Source organism: Gadus morhua, chromosome 16 (genome assembly GCF_902167405.1).
Source record: "Gadus morhua chromosome 16, gadMor3.0, whole genome shotgun sequence".
Lineage (NCBI taxonomy): Eukaryota > Metazoa > Chordata > Actinopteri > Gadiformes > Gadidae > Gadus > Gadus morhua.
The window spans coordinates 10,339,327-10,363,274 of record NC_044063.1 but is presented as its reverse complement, the minus strand read 5'-3'; the positions used below and the strand labels follow the sequence as shown (position 1 = coordinate 10,363,274).

The 23,948-nt window shown below is 50.1% G+C and overlaps 1 protein-coding gene across 3 annotated transcripts in view; it reads left to right on the top strand.

Annotated features, from left to right (window-relative positions):
* Positions 1 to 23,948, top strand: part of robo1 (roundabout, axon guidance receptor, homolog 1 (Drosophila)) — a 167,324-nt gene that overhangs the window by 133,182 nt on the left and 10,194 nt on the right. For 2 of the 3 annotated variants that reach the window (XM_030381045.1, XM_030381044.1), the window contains 11 exons: positions 787 to 1,018; positions 2,260 to 2,381; positions 4,893 to 5,070; positions 8,230 to 8,433; positions 12,071 to 12,097; positions 14,401 to 14,443; positions 16,438 to 16,592; positions 19,468 to 19,872; positions 20,924 to 21,040; positions 22,497 to 22,641; positions 23,557 to 23,802. In XM_030381045.1, the coding sequence (XP_030236905.1) occupies positions 787 to 1,018; positions 2,260 to 2,381; positions 4,893 to 5,070; positions 8,230 to 8,433; positions 12,071 to 12,097; positions 14,401 to 14,443; positions 16,438 to 16,592; positions 19,468 to 19,872; positions 20,924 to 21,040; positions 22,497 to 22,641; positions 23,557 to 23,802 (1,874 nt within the window). The remainder of the gene's footprint in view (positions 1 to 786; positions 1,019 to 2,259; positions 2,382 to 4,892; positions 5,071 to 8,229; positions 8,434 to 12,070; positions 12,098 to 14,400; positions 14,444 to 16,437; positions 16,593 to 19,467; positions 19,873 to 20,923; positions 21,041 to 22,496; positions 22,642 to 23,556; positions 23,803 to 23,948) is intronic. The other variant, XM_030381046.1, reaches the window with a different exon arrangement.

Below are 23,948 nucleotides of genomic sequence, written 5' to 3'. Positions count from 1 at the left end.
CTCTCCTCCACACACCCACCCACACACACACACACACTTTGTTGCTGTCAGTCGACGGGAGCGCAAAGAGGACTACGAGAGAAGGAGACAGGCTGCCCTGGGACCTTCTCCTCCTCCCCCCCCCCCCCCCCTGGGTTTAACCAGCTCCAGACTCACAGGAACCTCTGGCCTGATGACCTCATGCTGTGGTTTGAGTAAACGGCTGCAAATAGTGCATGGCGTGGAGGGGAACGACGCAGGAGCAGGAGTAGTGACGGAGGGCAGGGAGGGAGGGCCGACCATGGGAGAGATGCGGAGGGATAAACACCACGCGTTAGCACCACATTCCTCACAGGGGACCAGGGGCCAGGGGCCCATCCGTCACAGCTGTCCACGCGGCACGGCCTGGGAGCCCGGCGGGGACAGCTGTTGGGCTTTCCACCGCCGAGACAGAGGGCACTGTCCAGAGGCCAGTGGTCAGGGTGCCGGTTTGACTCCCAGACGGAGGTCTCTGGGTTCGTACCCCAATGCTCTAACTAACTACTTCGGCTCCTGGAGGAATCCTTGAGCAAGATGCCCTGGCCCTCTTCCCCCTCATCGTGGATTATTCCCCGGTCTTGTGCTATAATGCTACGTCTCAACATCTCCCTTCCAACCCGCTGCCCTGTCCCTCTTCATTCTCCTGTCCGTGAAGTCATCAAAACCCTTTGGAATTCCCTGGAAAACCGCATTTGAATTGAAGTGTCTGCCACCCCTCCGCTGTCGTCTCCCATCTCCTCACGCACGGTTCCTCCTTCCGCCCACTAGGTGGAGCTGCAGTCCCAGTACATACAGGGCTACAAGGTGATGTACCGGCCGGCCCCGGAGGGCGCTCAGAGGAGCGAGTGGGCCGTGTTCGAGGTCCGCACACCCGGGGAGGAGAGCGCCGTGGTGCCCCAGCTCAGGAAGGGCGTCACCTACGAGTTCAAGGTGCGGCCGTTCTTCAACGAGTTCCAGGGAACGGACAGCGACGTCAAGATCGGCAAGACGCTGGAGGAAGGTGGGTGGAGCCATGGCCCGCGCGTGTGTGTGTGTGTTAGTGTGTGTGTGTGTGTGTGTGTGTGTGTGGGGACGTAGGTGGGTGTGTAGATATGTGTGTGCGTGGCTGTGTGTGTCATGTGGCAATTTATTTATGGTGTGTGTGTGTGTGTGTGTGTTCTATGTGCACATGAGCATGTTAGTGACTGCGTTTGTACATTATTATGTGCATGAGCGTGCGTGCGTTCATCTGTGTATGTGTGCACATGCTCATATGCATCCACTGCTGTTTGTTTGTGTGTGTGTGTGTGTGCGTCTGTGCACACACATGGTGTGAAGTGCATGTTTACATGTGTACACAATGCTCACGTGCGCACAGCTTGCAACCTCACACACACAGCAGCTGTGCCCAGCAGCAGCCTCAGACAGAGCACCTGTGTGTGTGTGTGGGGGTGCATGTGCGCGTGTGTGTGTGCGTGTGTGTGCGTGGTTCTGTGTGTGTTAAAATGCGGCGCATTCAGGCACGCCCGCCTAGGATCTATCAGCTCTTTGAAATCTGGGGGCCACGTGACAAACCAGAGAGCAGATCACAAGCAGCACCCACACACTAACCCGACGAGGGCGGCTGCTAATTCTTCATCGGGTGTGGTTGTTAGGGGGAGATTGCGCAAACCCCTAGCTCCTCGTTAAAATGTTTGTCAATCTTTGATAAACATTTATGGGGAACGAAGTGTGTATGCTAATGTGTGACTGTGTCGTCTAATTTTTCCTGCACGATATTCCACGCTGGATGTTTCTCCGTTTCTGTTAATAATTGTTTTCCTGGGCTCCGAGCGTGGTGCCGGCTCTCCAAGATAGAAACGCACTCACTCAGTATGCAATTACGATATCCCTTCTTGTTTTTCATAATTAATTTCCTGTAATCACATTGGGAACTCGCAAAAAACACAAGGACAGCCCGACTCCTTGTGCATAAACCATGGCTTGGGTTTTTTTTTCCACTCTGTGAATCACTTGTGTCGGAACAAGAGTGTTTTCCCGCCAGAAGCGGCGCAACAACGGTAATGTTTTACGATTACCATTCCTTTGTTCTCTCCTTCGCTTCCAGTCCCCGACACGAAGATAAAGGCGCACTTTTCCGACAGCTGGATCGTACAACGGGCAGACGGCGCTCCATTAAGGAGGGAATGTTGTGGTCTAATGTATGAACGTGAGGGTGATTTAGAATTTTTCTGTCCTTTCTTTTGTTTTTCCACGCGTTAGCTCCCAGTGCGCCGCCGCGCGAGGTCAAAGTGACGGAGAGCGCGGACAATGGGACGGCCGTCCTGGTCTCCTGGCAACCCCCGCCCGAGGACGAGCAGAACGGCTTGGTTCAGGAGTACAAGGTGAGAGTCCTTCACACCAGGCAGAGAGAGAGGGGGAGGGAGGGAGGGAGGGAGGGAGGGAGGGAGGGAGGGAGGGAGGGAGGGAGGGAGGGAGAGAGAGAGAGAGAGAGAGAGAGAGAGAGAGAGAGAGAGAGAGAGAGAGAGAGAGAGAGAGAGAGAGAGAGAGAGAGAGAGAGAGAGAGAGAGAGAGAGAGAGTATAGTGAGACAAAAAGGGAGGGAGAGCAAGAGAGGGAAAGAGAAAGAGAGAGAGATGGAGCGAGGGAGAGAAAGGTATATAAAGAGAGGGAGAGAGTGAGGGAGTGCGACAATGACAGACAGAGAAAAAGAGGGAGATAGATACAGAGATAGGGAGAGGGAGAGAGAGAGACAGACAGACTGAAGGACTGACAGACAGATCGAGAGAGAGAGAGAGACACACCAAGGAAAAAAAAGAAAGTGAAAGATAGAGGAAGGGATAAATAGAGAATGAGATGTGATGCAGGGACCAAGATAATAAGAAATAGATGATTTGAAAGAGAAAAAGAAGAATCTCTTTGGAAGGAAAGAGAGATATAACCAGAGATACAGAGAGACAAAGGAGACAGCATTGCAGATGTATACACATCTGGGATCCACAAACTGTACTTGCTATAGAGATACACACACACACACACACACACACACACACACACACACACACACACACACACACACACACACACACACACACACACACAATGAGATGGGGCACACCTTAGGAGGCTAGTAGGCTAGACACGTGCTGCTGAAAGCTCAGAGAGGGAGACAATAAGGTGTTGTCGATTATGGTAAAACAGTGCCATCTGGTGGACAGAAGATATTTACACATTCTTTTGTGCATTTGGTTCACATTTTTCTTGTGTGTTTTAAAGCAATGAAGTTTGAAACGTGTCTACAATGGATGAAATGGTAAAATATTCATCTTAAAATATTAGTTGTGAAAATATAGTTTCTCACAATTGAATATGTTTCATGTGAAAGTAATGACATTTCTTGAGAAATGAGGATCACATTTTGGATGGAACAATACAGATACTGTTATAAAATGGTTTCCTACTGTAAAGACCAAAAGGAAAAATTTTCGAGAAAACACAATTATCACCCTATTCTGTATTCCCTCTGCTTTTATAATTAACCTTATCTTTCGAATGCTGTCCTGTTGCAATACATTCGTCAGACCTTTATGTGAATCATAATGTATGCTTTGTGTCAATTGGTGTACGATTCACCACATGGACCATGTAGTTGTGCGAAGGCTGAGATTTTAATTGGAAATGTGTATTTTGTGGTCATAGGGGGATGTGGTTTAGTGGCGGAGGAAACGGTGAGGCTCAGTCACTGTAAAAGTTAAGCCACTGTTCATTCTCCAGGTAAATGTTTTCTGGCGATAGGGTTTATAGTAATTTCATGGTTGTTAAATCCATTCTCCCTGCTCGTTACTGTGCCAGCTCCCCAGTGAATCTTCCCCTGCTAGGAACTCACAGAGCCCCCAGGAAGTAGGGTGGTGAAATACTCCATCATACATGTAGACACACACCGACAGACAGACAGACAGACAGACAGACAGACAGACAGACAGACAGACAGACAGACAGACAGACAGGCAGACAGGCAGACACATATAAATACACACACACACACACACACACACACACACACACACACACACACACACACACACACACACATACTAGGCCTACATACATACAAAGCAAACAAACATGCAAACACAATCAGAGTCACTCTAACATAGTCACCCAAAGTCCCACCAAGGCTTGCAGACAGACATGCACACACATACACACTTGAAAGCTTGTTTGCTAACCTGGTGGTTAACTAGGAGCTGGAAGGTGTTTGTACTGTGTATGTGCCTGTGTTTGTGCGCGTGTGTGTATGGGTGTGTTAAGTAAGCATTGTCTACAGATTCAGGACGTGTGAGCCCGTGCTGAGGTGCATGTATGGCTCTCTTTGTAGCCCCCCAGGTTTGCTCGCTCGGCTTCCTGCTAGCCGAGGCATTAGCCCCGGTGTAATTGCGTTATGGAGGTACCCACTGATCCCCAGTTGTTTTTCATGGACTTAAGTTCTGCTCTCAGACATGTTATGGCTACCTGAACCAACACCCACGACAGTGTCAAGGGCTGCTCCGTTAAAAAAAAAAGAAAACCTTGGTCCTGCGATTTTTCAAAACGGTTTAATATGTTTTCCTACCGACACTCCCCTCCCCCGAGCCGTAACTAAATCCACCGTACCAGGGCCACCGATCAGAAGAAATTAGCCATGTTGTGCTAATGTAACACTTTAAGCTAGCCAGGCTATTTCGCGTATTTTTCTAGTGTTTCTAAAGATTTCTCTGTCTGCGTTCATAACTACCATTTGTTAATTACGTTTGGACTCATTTCTAAACCTGCGTCAATCAATACCAATCCTAAAACTGCTTTACACGATGTATTGTACGTTTTGAACTCTTAACCCTCTGTGTGTGTTTCTGGTAGATCTGGTGTCTGGGGAACGAGAGCCGCTACCACATCAACCGCACGGTGGACGGCTCCTCCTTCTCCGTCCTCATCCCCATCCCCAGCCTGACCCCGGGGATTCGTTACAGCGTGGAGGTCGCAGCCAGTACTGGCGCCGGCCCGGGAGTCAAGAGCGACGTCACCTATTTCCAGCTGGGTGAGCCGGGATATGACCTCATAACTGTGCTTCCCCCCCCTTCTCTCCCCCCCCCGCTGGGTGCATGAGTCTGATGTGCACTTTTAATTGGACTTGTGTTTACATCTTTGTACTTTCATGCTTTCCCAACGCACTGTTAATCATGCGGCTACGTACTAAATGGTAGCAGCATATTGCAATTAAATAAGGATTTTGCCTTTTAAGTGTAAAAGAAGGAGCGTTTTTGAACATCGTATTTGCTTTTGATTTGGAGTAAACAACGTTAAAGCCCGAAGCTCAAACAGAAAGCGTAACCGCAAGGATTCAGTCGGCGAACACTTTGAAACGCACCCAAAGTGATCCTAGATAAGCATGATTTTTTTGTTTTAACTCAGCCTGATCTCTGTCGATCCAGCTACATTCATGTGCAGCAGGGCTGTTCAGACATGGCGGCCCCTCCCTGTTCTATTCACCGGTCATGGATGCTTGATCTGGTTCTGAGCAGCACTAGCATTATGAACACGCTCTTGAATTCAGTGTGCTGGAGAATAACAATATCAGTGTGGTGAGCCAAACAATTGCCTTATTTCTTGCTATTGAGATTTTTGGTTTGCGTTTTTCTATTTTCAGTTTAGCAATATCGTGTGGGGTTTATTTCCCTAAAGCGCAGTACCACCATCGAGAAATTCTGGATTGGAAAGAAGACAGCCAATTTCACTGTGAGAGAAAGGGAGAGATACACGGGAAATTGAATAGAGAGAGAGGCAGACAGAGAGCGACAGACAGAGATAGATAATGGAATATAGAGAGAATACAGTAGAGCGAGAGAGAAAGTTAAATAGTCAAAAAGAAAGACAGGTATTCCAGGTTTTTGTGTGTGTGTTTTTGTGTGTCTGTCGACCTTTGTGCGTGTGTGTGAATGCGTTCCTTAAAGCCTGTGTGTGCGTAAGTGCGTACATGTGTGTGGTTGAGTGCAAGGGGGAGTCTCGGCACTGGGGGGGGGGGGGGGGGGGCAGGCTGTGACTGATACGATTCCACCCACTCAAGGGTTCCCGTGGCGATGGTGCTGCCTGTTCCAACACTGCAGTGGAACACTGCGCCCCGGGGAATGCTTCCCCCAAACGCATCTGTCACACTCTGCTGAGGCTGGTGGTGCTCCTCATCCCGGCCAGGGTACCTGACTGCACAGCTCCCCCCCCCCCCCCCTCTCCCACTCTCCCCCTGTCCCCCTCCCCTCCACTCCCCTTCTCCCCCTCTCCCCTCTCCCCATCGCCCCCTCTCCTCCTCTCCCCCTCTCCTCCTCTCCTCCACTGCCCCCCTCCCCATCTCCCCCACTCCCCCTCTCCTCCTCTCCTGTCCCTCTCTCCTCCACTCCCCTTCTCCCCCACTCCCCCTCTCCTCCTGTCCCCCTCTCCTCCACTCCCCTTCTCGCCCTCTCCTCGCGTCCTCCTTTCCTTCTCTCCTTCACTCTCCCCCTCTCCAACCCCTCTCCCCTCCTCTCCTGCTTCAGCCTCAGAAAGGAAACTGCTATTTGATGTATAGACGGGAGGAGAAACCGGGAGGGATGGACTTGGTCTGTGGAGTCGGGGGAGGGGCTGGTGGTCTGGCTGGCTGGATGGGTGGATAGGTGGGCGAAGGAATGACTATGTGGATGGCGGATTGGTGGATGGGTGCTTCGAAAGATGGATGGCTTTTTGATTGGATGTCTCGCTGTCTGGCTGATACAAAGTCAAAAAAGAATTACAACATCACAGGCCTGTCTGCCTGTCCAACTCAATCTTCCCTGTGGCTACAAGAGCGTTGATGGAAGAAGTTGTCTGCACGATGAAACAAATAATACGATGGAGAGAGGCAGAGAGAGTGAGATACAGAGAGATCGAGGGGCAGAGGGCGAGTGAGAGCGGCAGAGATAGAGAGAGAGGCAGAGAGAGGGAGAGGGAGAAAGTGAGAGAAAGCGAGAGAGAGAGAGAGAGAGAGTGAGAGTGGCAGTAATACAGACAGAGAAGAACAAGAAAGAAACAGCTTGGTGAGATTCTGCACAAGGGGGAGCTAGGGCCCGAGTCAGAACAAGAGATCTTTCATGAAAGGCATGTGTTCATGTGTGTGCGTGCGTGTGTGCGTGTCCCCGGCTAACAGACGAGGGGAGCAGACTGAGAGGTGGGTGCTGTGATCGCGGTCGCACCCTGCGCTCTCTCAGTGTGTTTCACAATAGCCAAACAGCTTGGCCTACACTCACAGGCCCTGTGTGTGCGGAGACAAGCTGTAGCTTGGCGCTCACCGCCAGGCGATGACAGGACGGGCCTTTTATTAATATCATTATCGCTATTAAAGATCCACCGGTTTCTGCTGTCCCTGTAATCATCCACGGTGGTTGCACTGCTCCGGTGCGTCACGGAGGCACGATGCTTTGAATGTTCCTCGAGGAGAGACAAGCTCTGGTGTGTTTGTGGATGACTGAGAGGTTGCTGGTGGAAGCTTTGTGATTAATATAGAGTAGAGTCCTCCCTCCCCCCTCTTCGTTCCCCCCTCTCCCCCCCCCTCCCCCCTCACCCTCATCGGCGCAGATGAAAGAAAGCCTTTTTTTTGTGATGTCGGGGTAAAGAGAAGCAGGAGGAAAATGGTCCCCGTTTATTTGCTCCTCTGGCTCCCGTTGCTTTACTTAAAAGGAAAACATTCCTAATTTCCTCCCAAATGTTTTGACTTTAACTGTCATGATTTCACACCCGTCATTGCGTTGCCGTTCTCTTTCCCCAAATATTTACATAGAAATATTCTTGACTGAAATGGTTTCTTTCCCCTCTCCTCTTTCATCAGGGGTTTAGTTTCTCGTTTTTTTTACTACTATTTTTTACTACTATTTGTGAATGTTATTTCTCTTTTGGCTTTAAATTGACTTAATATATGTGTTATTAATGATCAGTTAGGCTGTCAGTCATTTTGCTCAAAGATGTTTTGGGGTTTTGACAACTTTACTCTCCTTGTGTAAGCTGTAACCCCCTTTCTCTCTTCCCCACAACCCCTACTCCTACTCCTCCTCCTCCTCCTCCACCTCCTCCACCCTCCTCCCCCTGTCTTCCACCACCTCTTCCTCCTCCATCTTCTTCTCCTCTTCCTCCCCACCCTCCTTCCTCCACCTCCACCCCCACCTCTTCCTCCACCTTCCCCCCACCCCCCTTCCAGACGCTTCGGGCCGCATGACAGAGTCGCCGTCGGACCCCCAGAACCCCCTGTCGCAGCAGATCTCGGACGTGGTGAAGCAGCCGGCGTTCATCGCGGGCATCGGCGCGGCGTGCTGGATCATCCTCATGGTGTTCAGCATCTGGCTGTACCGCCACCGCAAGAAGAGGAGCGGCCTCTCCACAAGCTACGCCGGCATACGCAAAGGTGGGTGTTTCATGCAGCGCACGTGTGTTTCCTACGTGTGCACGTGCCGAGGTTATCAGCGGTCGGAGGGAGACGATTTGAGGGAGTTGCGATACGTCTCCATTGCAACTTCCACAGTATTCAGAGAGGTTTTTTAAAGGAGCTGGTCGTCTGTTAGGGTACTTGAGGTACGATAACATCAGATAAGGTGTCGCTTTATTGTCGGATTTGTTCAGAGAACTGTCCAGAAACCGAAACCCGATCTGGGTTGCGTACAGGTAGACGGCAGACAGAAGGGGATCAAACCCAGTCACTTCCTGGCTGAGAGTCAACACCCTATAACACACAACAGCTATTAGTGTATGAATAAAGTGTAGACGTAGAAGTCTTGCAGACTATAGCATCAGGTTAGCTCCAATCTTGTTGACAAACTGTAATGATTTCACTCCTCATTACCAAAATATCTCCCAACTAATTCACACCCTCAAGTGAGACATTGGATGTTTCTGATGCAGAGTGTCATTTGGAGTACGGTACTACAGTTTTGCGGTAGTGTGGGTGTGGAAAATTGTTTTCTATTGCTGAAGATTGTTTGGAAACTGAAGCCGCAGAGCAAAGTCCCTTTTAAGTCGTTCCGTTTTGATTTCCCTTGGAAACAGAGAAACAACAACAACTATATTATGTATCTTGCTGTTGTTGCAAGCCAAGGTCTTTTATTGTGGAGGAGTTGGCGCTCCTTGCGTCACCCAATCGCTAGTAAGTGTCTTTGTTACGGCGGTTCGGTGAGAAGCGCTTCCCTCTTGGATGTCGCTGCTACTGCTTCTAGTTCCACCCAGACGGCCCGACCAAACCAAACCAGACCTTACCTCCCCCCCCCAAAATAAACGCTTTTATTCTGAACTGACTTGAGCCAAAGTGACAGGGTTCACGACACAAGCCCACCCCCTTTCCACAACACTCACACAAGAGAACCAAGAGGGTCTATTAGGGCTTTGTGCCCGGGTCTCATTTGTGTCTGGGCCGGTGGTAATGTGTGTGTGGGCCCCGGGGCGATGCAGCTGGTTGGAGCCCCGTGAGGGGCCCTTACCTGTTACCCTGTCGGCCCCCCCCCCACCCCCCAGAGCTCGCTGGTCAGAGGGGATCCACACTTCACCCTGCTCCGCTCCAGACACACACAAACAATGGGGGGGGATTAGCCGGGACTCTGGCGCTGTCGAAGGCGTAGGGTGGGGCCAGCCTGGAGGTGGGGGTAGAGGTGGCTGGTCTGCTCCATGTTAACCCCCACTCTCCGGCTGGGGGTTAGGAGTCATTTAGACAGGGGAGGGAGATGGATACATTGGCTGAGCTGTTGTCTTGATCTGCCTAGGGGCTTGGGGGTCCTTTTCCGTACGCAGATGCACGTGTGGGGCCGGTTGTGACGGCCACTAGTCTGGTGTTTTTCATCGTGGTGTGGATTACCTCAAAGTCGTCTTTCTCAGGCACACTTGCGTTGTGTGTGTGTATGTGCGTGTGTGTGTGTGTGTGTGTGTGTGTGTGTGCGTGTGTGTGTGTGTGTGTGTGTGTGTGTGTGTGTGTGTGTGTGTGCGTGTGCGTGCGTGCGTGCGTGTGTTGGTTGCAAACACGTGACGGGCAGCTCAATCGCCGATGTCTAATGTTCAAACCAGGAATAAAGGTAACGTTTTGGCACACTGCAGGCTTTCTTTATTAGAAACGGTTGCCAAGTCGCTTCGTACTTTACAGACAATAGCCGTTCTGTGAGCGTAGATAACTTCCTCCCCTTGCCTCAGAGGTTGTTATGGCAACCGGGTCGGTGTTGTTGGGCGACCGCTGCGTGGAGGAGGAGGAGGAGGAGAGAGGAGGTTGAATTAGGAGGTGGTAGCCGCGGGCTACGTATCACTCCCTATAGGAGGACCGCTGCTCTCTCCGTGGGCACGGTAGGCGAGTATGTCGCCCTCTCTCGCTCTCTCTCTCTCTCTCCGCCCCTCCATCTCTCCCCTGATTTCTGAAACCACAAGGGGCCGTGGTCCCTGTTGGAACTGGTAGGTAAGAATGTTTTGAGAAGAGGAGAAGGGTATAATTGCAACCACATGAAGCAACAGTCTTCACTCGAAACTGAAGTAGTTGGAACGCGGGCGGTGGGTGTGTGTGGGTGGGTGTGTGTGTGTGTGTGTGTGTGTGTGTGTGTGTGTGTGTGTGTGTGTGTGTGTGTGTGTGTGTGTGTGTGTGTGTGTGTGTGTGTGTGTGTGTGTGTGTGTGTGTGTGTGTCATCAAATTGCTTTTCCTGCGTAATTGTCCTGGCAGTGACTGTGGCCCTCTCTAAATAACCCCTTTGTCAACCTAGGTGTTGGGCTAAACAACAGCACATTTTCTCCTCCCAAACACAATCACAACACTTGCAGCTCATTAATTGAGTCACGTAACGTTTTCCTTTTCTTTTTGTTTTTGCCCCGCAGCAACTGTTCAGCCTTTGTTTTGATATTGTAATATGCAACAAAAAAACGGGTGTACTTTCTAAATTGTTCATTAACCATTGACAACGTCAAAGGAGGTTATTGAGAAAAAAGTTGTTAATCTGTGTTAAACCCTGGATACAAGTTTGAAAGGTGCCTATTTACATATTTATTACTTTCTTGTATTTTTTATTGCTCAAATTAAAATAACATAACAACTTTATTTTTGCCAATACAATATCATCCTCTATACTTTTATCTGATACTTTATACAATATCATCCTCTATACTTACAAGTTTGTCATTAATAACAGTGCCAATGAAGATAATCACCACCAATGTATTGATGTATATACGTATGTATGACATTAATGGGGAAGGCCTTACCCTCTTGTTTTCCTCTTGAAAAGCCAATTATCCATATCTCTCAGATAATGGTGAGACAGGGCCATGGCTGACGACAGTCTAGACTCTAGAAGGTCATTAAGGATTCTGAGAATTCAGAACGTGCTATCTGCAAGCAATCTGGGTTCTGAGCATATTCTGAAACAATAACCTTTCCAAAGAAGGAAGGAAGTAAGAGTAAGAGATCTTCATCCACAGTCTGTGAACATAATCCACCGTTGTTGTTTTTCTTTGCATTTACCGATACAAGTATTAATATATTGCGCTTCGAGCCATCCCCTGACAATGACACGACAAACACGGTCACCTCCAAGGAGGAGACTAACGTAACATATTTCAGATGGTGTTCCACGCTAGCCTTCGCTCCGTGGCTAAGTGAGCGTAATCAATCTGCTGTGTGTGGAAGAAAAGAGAGAAATCTCCTTTGTGAGTGACCTCACCTCGCAGCAGGCCCTCTGGAAGCCTGGGACTAAAGTAGAACCAGCAGCTGGACATAGTCTCAACTTCCACAGGGAGGGGGTCTAGGAGGGACGTGGAGGGAGGGCTGTGAAACAGCAATGAATGAGAGAATGAATGAGAGAATCTGCAATCTTTTGTTTTAGGTTTCTTTTGTAATGCAATCTCTGGCAATGTGATATGGTGGTGTGCTTTCACTGTGGGGGACACAGTGGTAGAGATGTAACGGTACACAAAAAGTAGAGATGTATTTTGTGTTCATGTTGCTGTTTCCTAACTCGACTGGTTTGTGCCTGATGTTTGTCTTGTTTTCTCTCCTTATTTTGGTGTTCTGCCCGGACCAACAGTTCCATCCTTTACCTTCACACCTACAGGTAAGCCCTTTTTTCTCCCTGTTATTTTCTTCTTCTTTCCCCCCTCTGTTTGGCAAAAGCTCTACAGAGATCAGTAATCAAGTTCTGCACAAATCCTATGGTTTACGTCTTCAAAACACACAGTGCAGACGACCTGCAATTCGTGTCGGTTTGGATGTACATTTCCCCCTCCAAAAGTGGATTAAAAACCGCTCCTGCTGAAACTCTATACGGACGCGGTTAGTTCTGTGAAGAGCTGTTGACTGACTGGCGTCGAAGAGGACCACTTCATCTCACAGCCGCGCCGAAGAGAGGGAAAAACAGCAGTATCAAGACGTGTTGAGCTTCTCCCAGACGATGATTTTAGCGGTGACAGCACGCCAGGATTAAAGAGGAGCGTGTCAGGCAGAGAAGAGGTTGAAACCGGCGTAGACTTGATCAAAGGTAACCTCAGGAAGCGTTTTACCATACAGCAGCGGCAACACACGCATTAGGTAGGCAGGAGGCAGTCCCAACGAAGAGGTTATCCCTGAATTGAGGTGACGTTCCAGAGATGAAAGGAATAAATCGTTCCTTTGTTTGTATGTGTGTGTGTGTGTGTGTGTGTGTGTGTGTGTGTTGGACGGGGGGGGGTAGGTGTGCGGGTGTGTGTGTGTGGCTGGGGGTGTCTTGGTGTGTGTAGGGGACTGTGTGTGTGTGTGTGTGTGTGTGTGTGTGTGTGTGTGTGTGTGTGTGTGTGTGTGTGTGTGTGTGTGTGTGTGTGTGTATGTGTGTGATTGGATGGGTATGTTTGGGGTAGGGCTTTGTGTGTGTCTGACAGGGCGTTGGCAACACTCGATTCAGGAGTAGCAACAGGGTAAAGGTACAGTGAAAGTGTGAGGGAGGGGGAGAGAGAGAGAGAGAGAGAGTGGGCGAGCTGTAAGGGAGTGAGGTGTTTGTGGTTGAGCTGACTAATCCTATCTGTGCCCGACTCCTGGTGAACCGTTAACAGTTATTTTTTCTTCCATTAGACCTCAAGGCTTAGTTTTTGGTCTGGAATTTGCTTTTTCAATCTTGCTTCAGAAGGCGCTGGAAGTTTGAACCCTTTCAAACCCAATTCACTCTGAGCTCATCTCTTTTAGCCAATGCTGCGCGCTTGTTTATGCTTGGCTGTTTATGGAAGCACATTTTAAGCCAGTGTTTCTCAACCTGCTGTTGAAATGCTGAAACGAAAAAAAAAAAAATTCAAGTCTATTTCCGCATAGCAAGGCATGTTGGTCAGGTTCGGGAAATTTTGGCTGTAGATGGAAAAGTAAGAAAAGCAATTATTTTTCTGAATATGAATAGGATGAACCGTCACACAGACACCTCCACGCGCGCACACACATACACACACACACACACACACACACACACACACACACACACACACACACACACACACACAGCAATACAATACTCATGGAAATACTCAAATTACAACACAAACCACAACTGACACACACACACACACACCAAAGCACACTTAACCAGCTCAACACACACAAGCATCACAACACACACACACACACACACACACACATTTCACAACCCTCGATTCTGACGAGAGAGCGAGACCGACAGGCAAAGAGTGAGAGAGAAATAGGGCAAGATTGTTATTAAAGTTTGGAATTAATCTCTCCTTCACACACTGGCAGCCTAGTGCTCCTTGAGAGGGTGATGCAACCTGCAGGCGGCTACAGACAGACTGGGCTGACTGGGCTTACTGGGCTAACTGGGCTGGCTAGGCTAACTGGGCTAGCAGAGAATAACGGCTCTGAAGCTCCATCCTCCGGAAGGCTCTTACACAGCTCTCAGCCCAGAATGTCTCCCATGCACACACATAGGGGTACACACACAATAACTGGCATGTGCAAACAAGCACATGCATCAAAATCACAAACACGCACATGGAACCACACAGTAACACTTGTGCAAGGGCCTACACACAGAAAAACACACACAAACACAATTTGGAACGCACACAAATAATTATACACGTAGACGCACACATCACATACAGGCACAATCCCTGAACCACGCAGGCAAGACAAACAATAACACGGTACGCAGCTACACACTCACATTCACTCACACACTACTATAATAATAGTATATCTTCAATGTTATATTCTGTATAACTTCGGTCCAGCTGTCCTTTCTCCTGTGCATATTATTTAACCGCCTCCTTGGTGTTCAATCAGAAAGTCACATATTTCTGTCTTTCCATATTTACATGATTATGGTGACCATGTCCGTCAAAACCTCACCGTTTTAATGTCTTGTTTTTCTTTTCTTTTCTACAGTGGCTTATCAAAGAGGCGGCGAGGCCGTCAGCAGCGCCGGAAGGTAAGAGCAGCATTTGTACATCATAATAACATGTTTATCCACATGATGGTGTAATGCTCAAAAACGGACACTAGGGGGAGTGCTCTGACTTCCTAAGCATCCCGGTCAGGCATCTAGTGGGTGATGCAGAGAGGTTGGTGGGGGTGGTGGTGGTGGTGGTGGTGGGGGAGGTATTTTATGGGACTAGCAGCAACAAAGCCCCATCCAGCCTGCCCCGCAGTCCGTCCTTATCCCCGTACGCAGACTCCCGGTCGCCACAAGGCTGTGCCCTAGCTTCACCGATGGATCCAACCCCGTCGGAGGAAACAAGGAGTGGTCCTTAGCCGAGGCTGCTGTATCGGAGGATGTCTGCCATGCAGTAGCAGTTAATGCTACAGAAATGGTGCAACCCTAAGTCCACCGAAACGGGGAATCGCGTGAACATATCACTATTTAGTATTTGGATGCTTCAGAACGTCTGTGAAGACAAGAAATTCTGTCAAGATGCTGCATGGCATTAACCCTGATAAATATTGATTCAGTAGTTTCACCTTTTTAGTCCCAGCTTGCATACATACACGTATGCATGGTATGATTATATAGGTTTATATAAGCGTGTAGTCTGGTTATTGAAACACCAGCTCTGAAGAACATTGTAGCTCTGTTTGTTCCTCTCCCTGTGAAAGATGCGCTCCCCTGGTAGGGCTGTGTCTGCTCGTTGGGAAGACAATGGCTGCTCAGTTCTCCTACTCCGCTGAGTGACTGTGCCTCCATGCCGCCAGAGAGTAATTGGCAGTACAAGACAAATGAGTGCGATCGCTCAAAAACGAAATCCAACACTCGAGTCATTCCAACATACTAGAAGAAGAATAACAATCGTGTGTTTGGATGCCAGGTCACTTTTTGGATTTCACGTTTCCCGGGCCCCATCTGTGGATATTAACATGAGTGAAACAATGTATGTGTGGCTTTGATGGAGCTGTTTAGAGGCGAAACCCATAGTATTCCACGCGTTATTATGTTGATACTCCTAGTACTTTGTCCGCCCCGCAGCCACGATGATGATATCCTGTCAAGCAGGAACGCTCAGAGTGTGCTGACTAAAAGACGAATGAGCTGCTCTGAAAGTTAGAAACCAAGTCGACGAGAGAGAGAGAGAGAGAGAGAGAGAGGGAGAGAGAGAGGGGAGAGAGAGAGAGAACATTACATAAACAGACATCCTATCCCTGATAACCCCCCCATGGATCTCGCTCGCCTAGCTAGCCGGCTCACTCTTATTCCTCTTCCCCTCCTCTCTCTTCACTGTACGGCCGCACTAAACGTATTCAATGATTGAGATGTTCCCTGACAACGCAGTGGAACCCCTTTAGCGGGGGAAGGCGGAGAGTGGTGTGTGGTTCAACGGGCTTCTGCCTGCGTGCCTTTTGCCGACATTAAATTGCGAGACGCGCTAGAGTTCTATCCGGCCCCTGGTCCAATCGGAGTCCATCGCCGGAGCCCCCAGCCAGACGTGTCATAATGCTGTGGGGCCAAGTGGAGCGAACACAACCTACTTAGCCGGGCCTTGCTCTAATGTGCCCCCCCCCAACCGCCCCCACCGTCTCACCCCCCCCCCCCCAGCCCCCCCACCCTGGGGCCCAGGGAGTCAGGGAGATGTATGAGGAGAAGGGAAAATAAATAAATGGGGAAATGAAAGAAGGAAAGTACTTTCATATATATATATATATATATATATATATATATAGCCGTTACGAAGAAATCCACTGGAGCGTAGAGGAGGAGGAAATACTATCTGAGTTTTGTTTGTGTACTTTAACTTGAATAGGCATTCGAATTCTGTTCTCACGCTGGCTTTGTGTGATGTCATGTTAACCCACTTCTCCACATCCCCCCCCCCCCCCCCCCCCCCTGGATCCCCAGTCATCTGAATCAGTTGACACACACACACACACACTAACACAGGTGTCTCCCGGTTGTCCCCCGTTCCCTCTAACGCCGCGTGTGTGGTTGTGCAGGCCCGGTCTGCTGAACATCGGGGAGTCGGCGACCCAACCCTGGCTGGCAGACACCTGGCCCAACTCCTGCTCCAACCACAACGACTGCAGCATCAACTGCTGCACGGCCGGCAACGGAAACAGCGACAGTAACCTGGCGACGTACAGCCGACCAGGTGAGTCCCTTCCACCCAGACCGGCGCCAGCCCGAATAAATAACCTGCGACTGATTTGCCTCATGGCCCGACGGAATCATATGCAGTGAATCCCCCCCCCCGACCGAGCAGAATCCACTCAGGGGGTTCAGGAGATACGATTGGTCGGGATTGCTGCTGCTGTAGTAGAAGAATAAGCAGTAAGAAAAGATGGTATCTGATATCTGGGTTAGCTCCCTGGAGAATATTGCAGCGCGCTTGTTTTAGTTTCTGTGCTTTGGCTCGTCTCGGCGCAGGAGAACAACCTGGAAGTCTTAGAGAAGGCTGGCGAGGTGGAGGACGGCTGTGTTGTCTGATTTATTTGAAGTTAAAGTGGAGATGTTTCGGGCAGGAAATAAAAAGTCCCCACTGGAAGGGCTTACGGCTTTGCTCCTGTCGCTAATCGAATTGAGCCGCTGGATTTCCATACTGTTGTTGAGGTCCGTAATGTAATTTCCCCTAAGTGCTCAGTTATTTAAGAAATGTGGAGCGGCATTTAGAGGTCAGCGATGGACGGCAGCTGCTGGCCAGAGCGAGAGAGAAAGAGAGAGAGAGGGATGGAGAGACTGGTGGATAACTAGAGAGAGGGATGGAGCGTGAGAGAGAGAGAAAGAGAGAGAGGGATGGGGAAAGAGAGAGAGGGATGGAGAGACTGGTGGATAACTAGAGAGAGGGATGGAGCGCCAGAGAGAGAGAGGGATGGAGAGAGCGAGAGAGAGAGAGGGATGGAGAGAGCGAGAGAGAGGGATGGAGGGATTGGTGGAGAGAGGGAATGATGAGACAGAGGGATAGAGTGAGAGAGAGGCTGATGAGGAGAGAGGTGCACCTGAAAGAGGAGAGAGAAAGAAGCGCAAGAGAGAGAGAGAGAGGGGCAGAGAGAGAGAATTAGAGGGAGAGGGAGAGAGAGAGAGAGGAAGAGAGCATGCATTACGGTTCAACACCAGCTGCCCTTTTAGTCTAGTCAGCACCACTGAGGTTTTCATTACGAGAGTACAGTAAGATTCGTTCCAAAATCTGGGAAATCATGCACACCCACACACACGGATGCATGCACACCCACACACACAGGCACACGGTGACCTCCCTTGAAGGAGAAGCGAGCAAACAACATTTGGCTACAACTAGCAGTTAGAAGACGGATTAAGGTCATTCGTGATTATCCAATACCTTATTAGTCTGCACCGTCATTAGCGACTGGCTACCTCAGAATGCTTTAAGTGTAAAATTATTGACATTGGACCTTCAAGAGCGATGCCCTCGGTTTCAGGCGCTTATGGTCCTCGTGTCATTTCGCCACCACATTAATCCCAAATGTTGTGCGTCTAATTGGTTGTTGAGGTTCCTCTGGTTGCTACAACAACATCCTCCCTAGGAGACGAAACCGCTGCTAAACCCAGCGGCCAATCAGAACACCCGCGTCGCCGTCGGCGCGGGCAACGCAACTAATCGCAACCCTGGCTTCAAGTGTTTATCTTTAACTCTAACACCGGCCCTCTCTGGCGCGCCTCGGCGCTTGTCTTGGAAGGAATAACATAACCCGCGCCGAGGCGCAGCCCTCACTCACCGCATGACATCCGCAGCGTTTGACACCCACAGTGTTTGACACCCGTCGCCGCCTCCGCGCCCCCCCCTCGGAGGAGCCCGGGCCAGATCCCGTTTCCTTTGTGTGCGTGCCAGCAGCCCGAGCTGTGTGAACGCTAAGAGGATCACGGACGAGGTGACGGAGGAAGAGGAGTAGGAGTTAATGTCCCTTTATCTCAGCAATAGGGGTTCTTACAAAGACGCAGTCGTGCACGCTTGTGCACACACACGCACGCAAACACACTCCCACATTCAGACAAACACGCACGTCGCACACACACACACATTCTTACGCACACCCAAAAACTCGCAAACACACACACAGTCACACTCGCACACAGACACACCCACACACTCGTAAAAACACACACACACACTCGCAAACACACGCACACCCTCTTTGAAGTGTTGCGCTGTTGGACACAATGCGAGGCGTTGTTTTCCTGTTGCGGCACCTATGGCTGTCCTCTTTGTTTACTGGTGAGCTCAGCCCTTGGATCCACTGGTGAGGGGGGGGGGGGGGGGGGGGGGGGAAGGTGCGGATTTGAATATTTTATGAGGCGGGGGAAAATTGGATCTGTCATCGTAGCCGTGCGCTGACTGCGTTGCATACATCCCCAGGCTTTGCTTCAGACACTTCCACCCCCCCCCCCCCCCCCCCCATCTCTCACAATGAGACCAATCACTGCGGCGTCGCCGTCAGACAGCCGCAGAACGCAGAGGATTGTGGGTCACGGTCGAGTGATTACGGATTACCGCTGTGTACTATCTCTTCGTTTGAGGCTTTTATCCACAGCTATATGAAGTAAATACACATAAACGAGCATGTGGGGGGGTGAAGGAATTTAACAGGTAGCACACTGTGGGATCAAACCCGGAACACGGGTGCGACTGGGCATCGAAAACCACAGCCACGTGCCCATCCCGCCCCTAACATCGCAGATCATAATGGCAACGTGTTAAAGCCACCTCCTCGCTCGCACCACTGGTCAAGCGAGCAGGTTGTGATGTCCCGGAACCTTCTGATGGGAACGTGTTAACACTGACCAAGCGTAAAAGACGGTTTTGTTAGGTTGATCTGCCTTGTCGCAGTAGTCCGCTTCTCCATCTTGTATTCCTCCCAAAACCTCACACGACCCCACCCACCTGGTGCGCCAGGGTCACCCAAGGGTGCTGCCCCACAGCACAAAGCTCTTGGAGACAGTAGTTTGACTAAACCACCCCCCCTCCTATCTCCCGTGTCCCCCCCCCCCCCCCCCCCCCCCCCCACCCCCAGCCGACTGCATCGCCAACTATAACAATCAGATGGAAAACAAGCAGACCAACCTGCTGGTGCCGGAGTCGGGCGTGTACGGCGACGTGGACCTCTCCAACAAGATCAACGAGATGAAGACCTTCAACAGCCCCAACCTGAAGGACGGACGCTTCCTGGGCCCGGGGGGCCAGCCCACGCCCTACGCCACCACGCAGCTCATCCAGTCCGCCATCATGGGCAACGGCGAGCGCGGGCCCCCCGGGGGTGGAGGAGGAGGAGGAGGGGGAGGAGGAATGGGGGGCGGAGGGGAGATGAACGAGAAGCACGGCTGGAAGCCCGGCCAGGTGTCCCAGCAGCAGCACAAGCAGCCGGACCTGGCGTCCCAGCTGCAGTACAGCATCATGGAGCAGAACAAGCTCAACAAGGGTGAGAGGAGATGAAAAACAAAAATGGCTGCCCTGACGTCACCACATCCACCTCTTCAGTTGATATTTTTCCTCCTCATTGCTTCCCCTCTTTGTTCCTGCCGTCTCTCTGCTCGCCATCTCAGTGGAAAAACCCATGATTCCCATGATTCCCTTTGGTTCTTGTCTTGCCTCCTTCCACTCGTGTCAATCGTCGCCTTCCATCCGTCACAACTTTCTATCACTCTCCTGTTGAAACTGATCCCCGCCCCGCTGTGCAACTATACATATATATATATATATATATACATATATATATATATATATATATATATATATATATATATATATATACTGTGTATATATATATATATATATAATTATACATAAATGTGGCTTGCTGTAAATAACAGCCTTGTAGGGACAGGACAATATCTGGGTGGCTTGTCAGTTGACACACTTGACCGGAGGTGTCGACACGTCTGAAGGAACGATTAGGGGTCGCTGGCAGCGGAAGATTTATCCTTTAAAGAGGAAACTTTTCCAATCAACCAGCTCCCTGCTTCCCCACGCTGAGAAGCCACATCTACCGCCGCAGTTTAGAGTTTCAGCCTTTTCACTCGCTGTCGTTCTTTCGGAGACATGTTAGACACTGCATGTTTTCTTTGGAGTGCGTCGCTGAAAACACACAGCATGGACTGCATGTCTCGGCGCTCGTGTTTGCATAACATCCTACCGTAGCTTTCTGTAATGCATTCAACATGTTCCCTTTCTTTTTCCATGGGGCCTGAAATATTTTTAACCTTCTGCCTACTTGTACTTACTGCCTGGGTGTCTAGAAGGTCACTGTGGGCATGTCGATCTGCCTCCCCCTTCCTCCCTCCCCATCCCTCCCTCCCTCCCTCCCTCCCTCACCCTCCCCATTCCACACGCCACACATTTGATCCCTTTGACGAGAAAGTCCTTTGAGATGTTCTGCCTATTCCCCCGTTGGGCGATGCTAACCATATACCCTGTACCCCTACCACCACCACCACCCTCCCCCCGTCCCCCGCTCCTCTCCTCCCCACCAGACCGCTACAGAGGGGGGGACAGCCCCATGCCGGCCACCATACCCTACAACCAGGCCCACGAGAGCCTCACCGGGGGCTCCTACAACAGCTCTGACCGGGGCAGCAGCAGCACTTCAGGTGAGCCCAGGGCGGGAGGCTGAGTGTGGGGTTGAGGGGGTGCTGGTGGGGGTTCGAAGGAGGGCGTTTGGATGGAGGTCGGTTTTGGGGGGGAGGTGTCGTGGAGGGGTGATAAGGGGAAGTCGAATCAAAATGCAAATTGTTAACCGCTGAGAACGTCAGCTTCCCCTCACTCAGGACAGTTCTGCTTGTGGTTCCAATGGGTTCCTCGCTTTTCTTTGGACTTAATTGCTTAAGTGTTTTTTTTTCCTTTTTCTGCCTTATTATTTCTGTGAACCACTTAATCACATTCACCTCCAAGCTTCATTTCAGACGCTCCCTCAAAAGCAATAAATCACTTTGAGACTTTCATAATGCGCGATCCTTTAAAAATGGTAATTTGATTAATTTCCATGTCGGGGCCCTATCACGGGAAAAAAAAGAAAACACACGTTTCCAGGGGGCGGAAAACGTGCGAAACAAAACCCCGAAGAAGAGAAACCCGACAGCGCTATCTCTGAACATAAGCGAGAAGAGCGCAGAGAACAACACTTGAGTGTTCCGCATGAGGCGCCAGGGTGGCATCCCAGGGATATTTAAAGCACAAGACACAAAGGGATTTGTCATGTTTTCAAATGTTAGCCTAAATTGTTGTTGTGTTTTGTTGTTGTTACACCGGGTGTTTTACTGTCGCTGCTTGGCGACGAGTATACCCCTTCCCCTAAATCTTTTGTTATCTGTTTGCGGCAGCCATTAGCTAGCTAACACGTACATTCTCGCATAAAGAAGAAGCTTAGTGCGAACAAAGCCTAAGCGTCTGTTTTCGGGGCTAAGACGAATGATTGGACGTCGCGGGCGGCATGCAACGCTGCCACCTTAATGCACAGGATCCATTCTCATATTGCATTTGAAGTTCAAGTCATTAAAAAGGGTAGCCTTTGGTGCTTGCCACACCTCACAGCTCATTGGTTTGCAATTCCAATGCTTTGTTGCTAATAGGCTCTCTCTTTTTTCCACCCTTACCTTCTCTCACAACGCATGGGGGCATTACTGTGGAGAAATGTCCTCCTAGAGAGTAATTCTGTCCCATTAGCTTCCGCCGCGAGAGGCATGTGCACTCACAAGCAGGGGCCACTCCGCGTGTTGTTCCAGACAACCTTTTTGCTCCAGACTTGTTAATCCTATTTCTCTCAATTTCTACCTTTCTGTATTTATTTTGAAGCTGTTTTGTGGACATGAATTATGGATCGGTTGCGTAAGAAAAAAAGAGAATATAGAAGAGTGTGGGTGTGTGTGTGTGTGCGTAGGTTCGTCTATCTCCCTGTGTGTGTGTATGTGCGTGCGGTGTGTGAGTTTGTCTGTGAGTTTGTCTGTCTGTGTGTTTGTGTGTTTTTGAGTGTGTGCTGATGGTTGATTCGTGGGTTGTTCTGTGACTGAAATGGTTTTCTCTCCATCTCTCTCCCCCATGATGGAGCAGGGAGCCAGGGTCAGAAGAAGGGAGGCCGCACCCCCAAACTCCCCAAACAGAGCACAATGAACTGGGCTGACATGCTGCCCCCTCCCCCAGCCAACCCACCCCCCTGCCGCAGCACAGAGGAGTACTCCCTCTCCATGGAGGACAGGTGGGCTTGGACACACACACACACACACACACACACACACACACACACACACATACACATACACATACACATACACACACACACACACACACACACACACACACACACACACACACATGTGTATCTTTTTTTCATTTCGCCCCATACATAAGCATACACTTGCACACACACACACATACACAGACCGATTGACAGACCAACACAGACACACACATACACACACACACAGACAAACACAAACACATGCACACACACACACACACAAATAGACAAACACAAACGCATACACACGCACACACATACAGATAGACAACATATACACACAGACAAACACACACACACACACACACACACACACACACACACACACACACACACACACACACATATAGACACATAAACACATACACACACTCAATAATACTGAGACACACACACACACACAAAATCCAGACGACAATTTATTTTATTTATTAGGAATCGGATCTCCCTCTCTCTCTCGCTCTGTCGGTGCTACTTTAGTAATTGCGAATGTGTAGCCTGAGGCCTGTTTGATGCATGGATGTAACCTACACGTCAAGCCTTGACAGACGGACACCATGAATATTTACAGCCCTGGTTCTAGCGGTGCATCACAAAAACACCAGCAGCTGAAGCTAACGAGACGTATGTGTGTGTGTGTGTGTGTGTGTGTGTGTGTGTGTGTGTGTGTGTGTGTGTGGTCTGTTTATTTCTTTTTTTTTATGTGTGCATGTGCCTGCCTGCGTCTGTCTGTCTGTCTGTCTGTCTGTCTGTCTGTCTGTCTGTTGGTGTATCTGTGCGTGCATTTGTTTGTGCGTGTATCTGTGTGTGTGCGTGCGTTCATGTCTGGGTATGTGTGCGCGCCCCCCCCGTCCCCCCCCGTCCCCCTGACAGCTACGACCCCCACATGCAGTGCCCCATGCCCCCGTCCCGCATGTACCTGCAGCCCGACGAGCTGGAGGAGGAGGAGGAGGAGGAGATGGAGGAGATGGAGCGCGGGCCCACCCCGCCCGTACGGGGGGCCGCGTCCTCGCCCGCCGCCGTGTCCTACAGCCACCAGTCCACCGCCACGCTCACTCCCTCCCCCCAGGAGGAGATGCAGCCCATGCTGCACGACCTCACCGACCTCCACGACCGCAGGTGTGTGTGTGTCTGTGTGTGTGCGCGTGTGTGTGTGTGTGTGGCTTAGTGTGTGTGTGTGCAGACTGCTTGACTGCTTGTCCACCAAAAAAAAAAAAAGACTTGTATCATTAAAAATCACACATACAGAGAAAACTTGTTTTGAT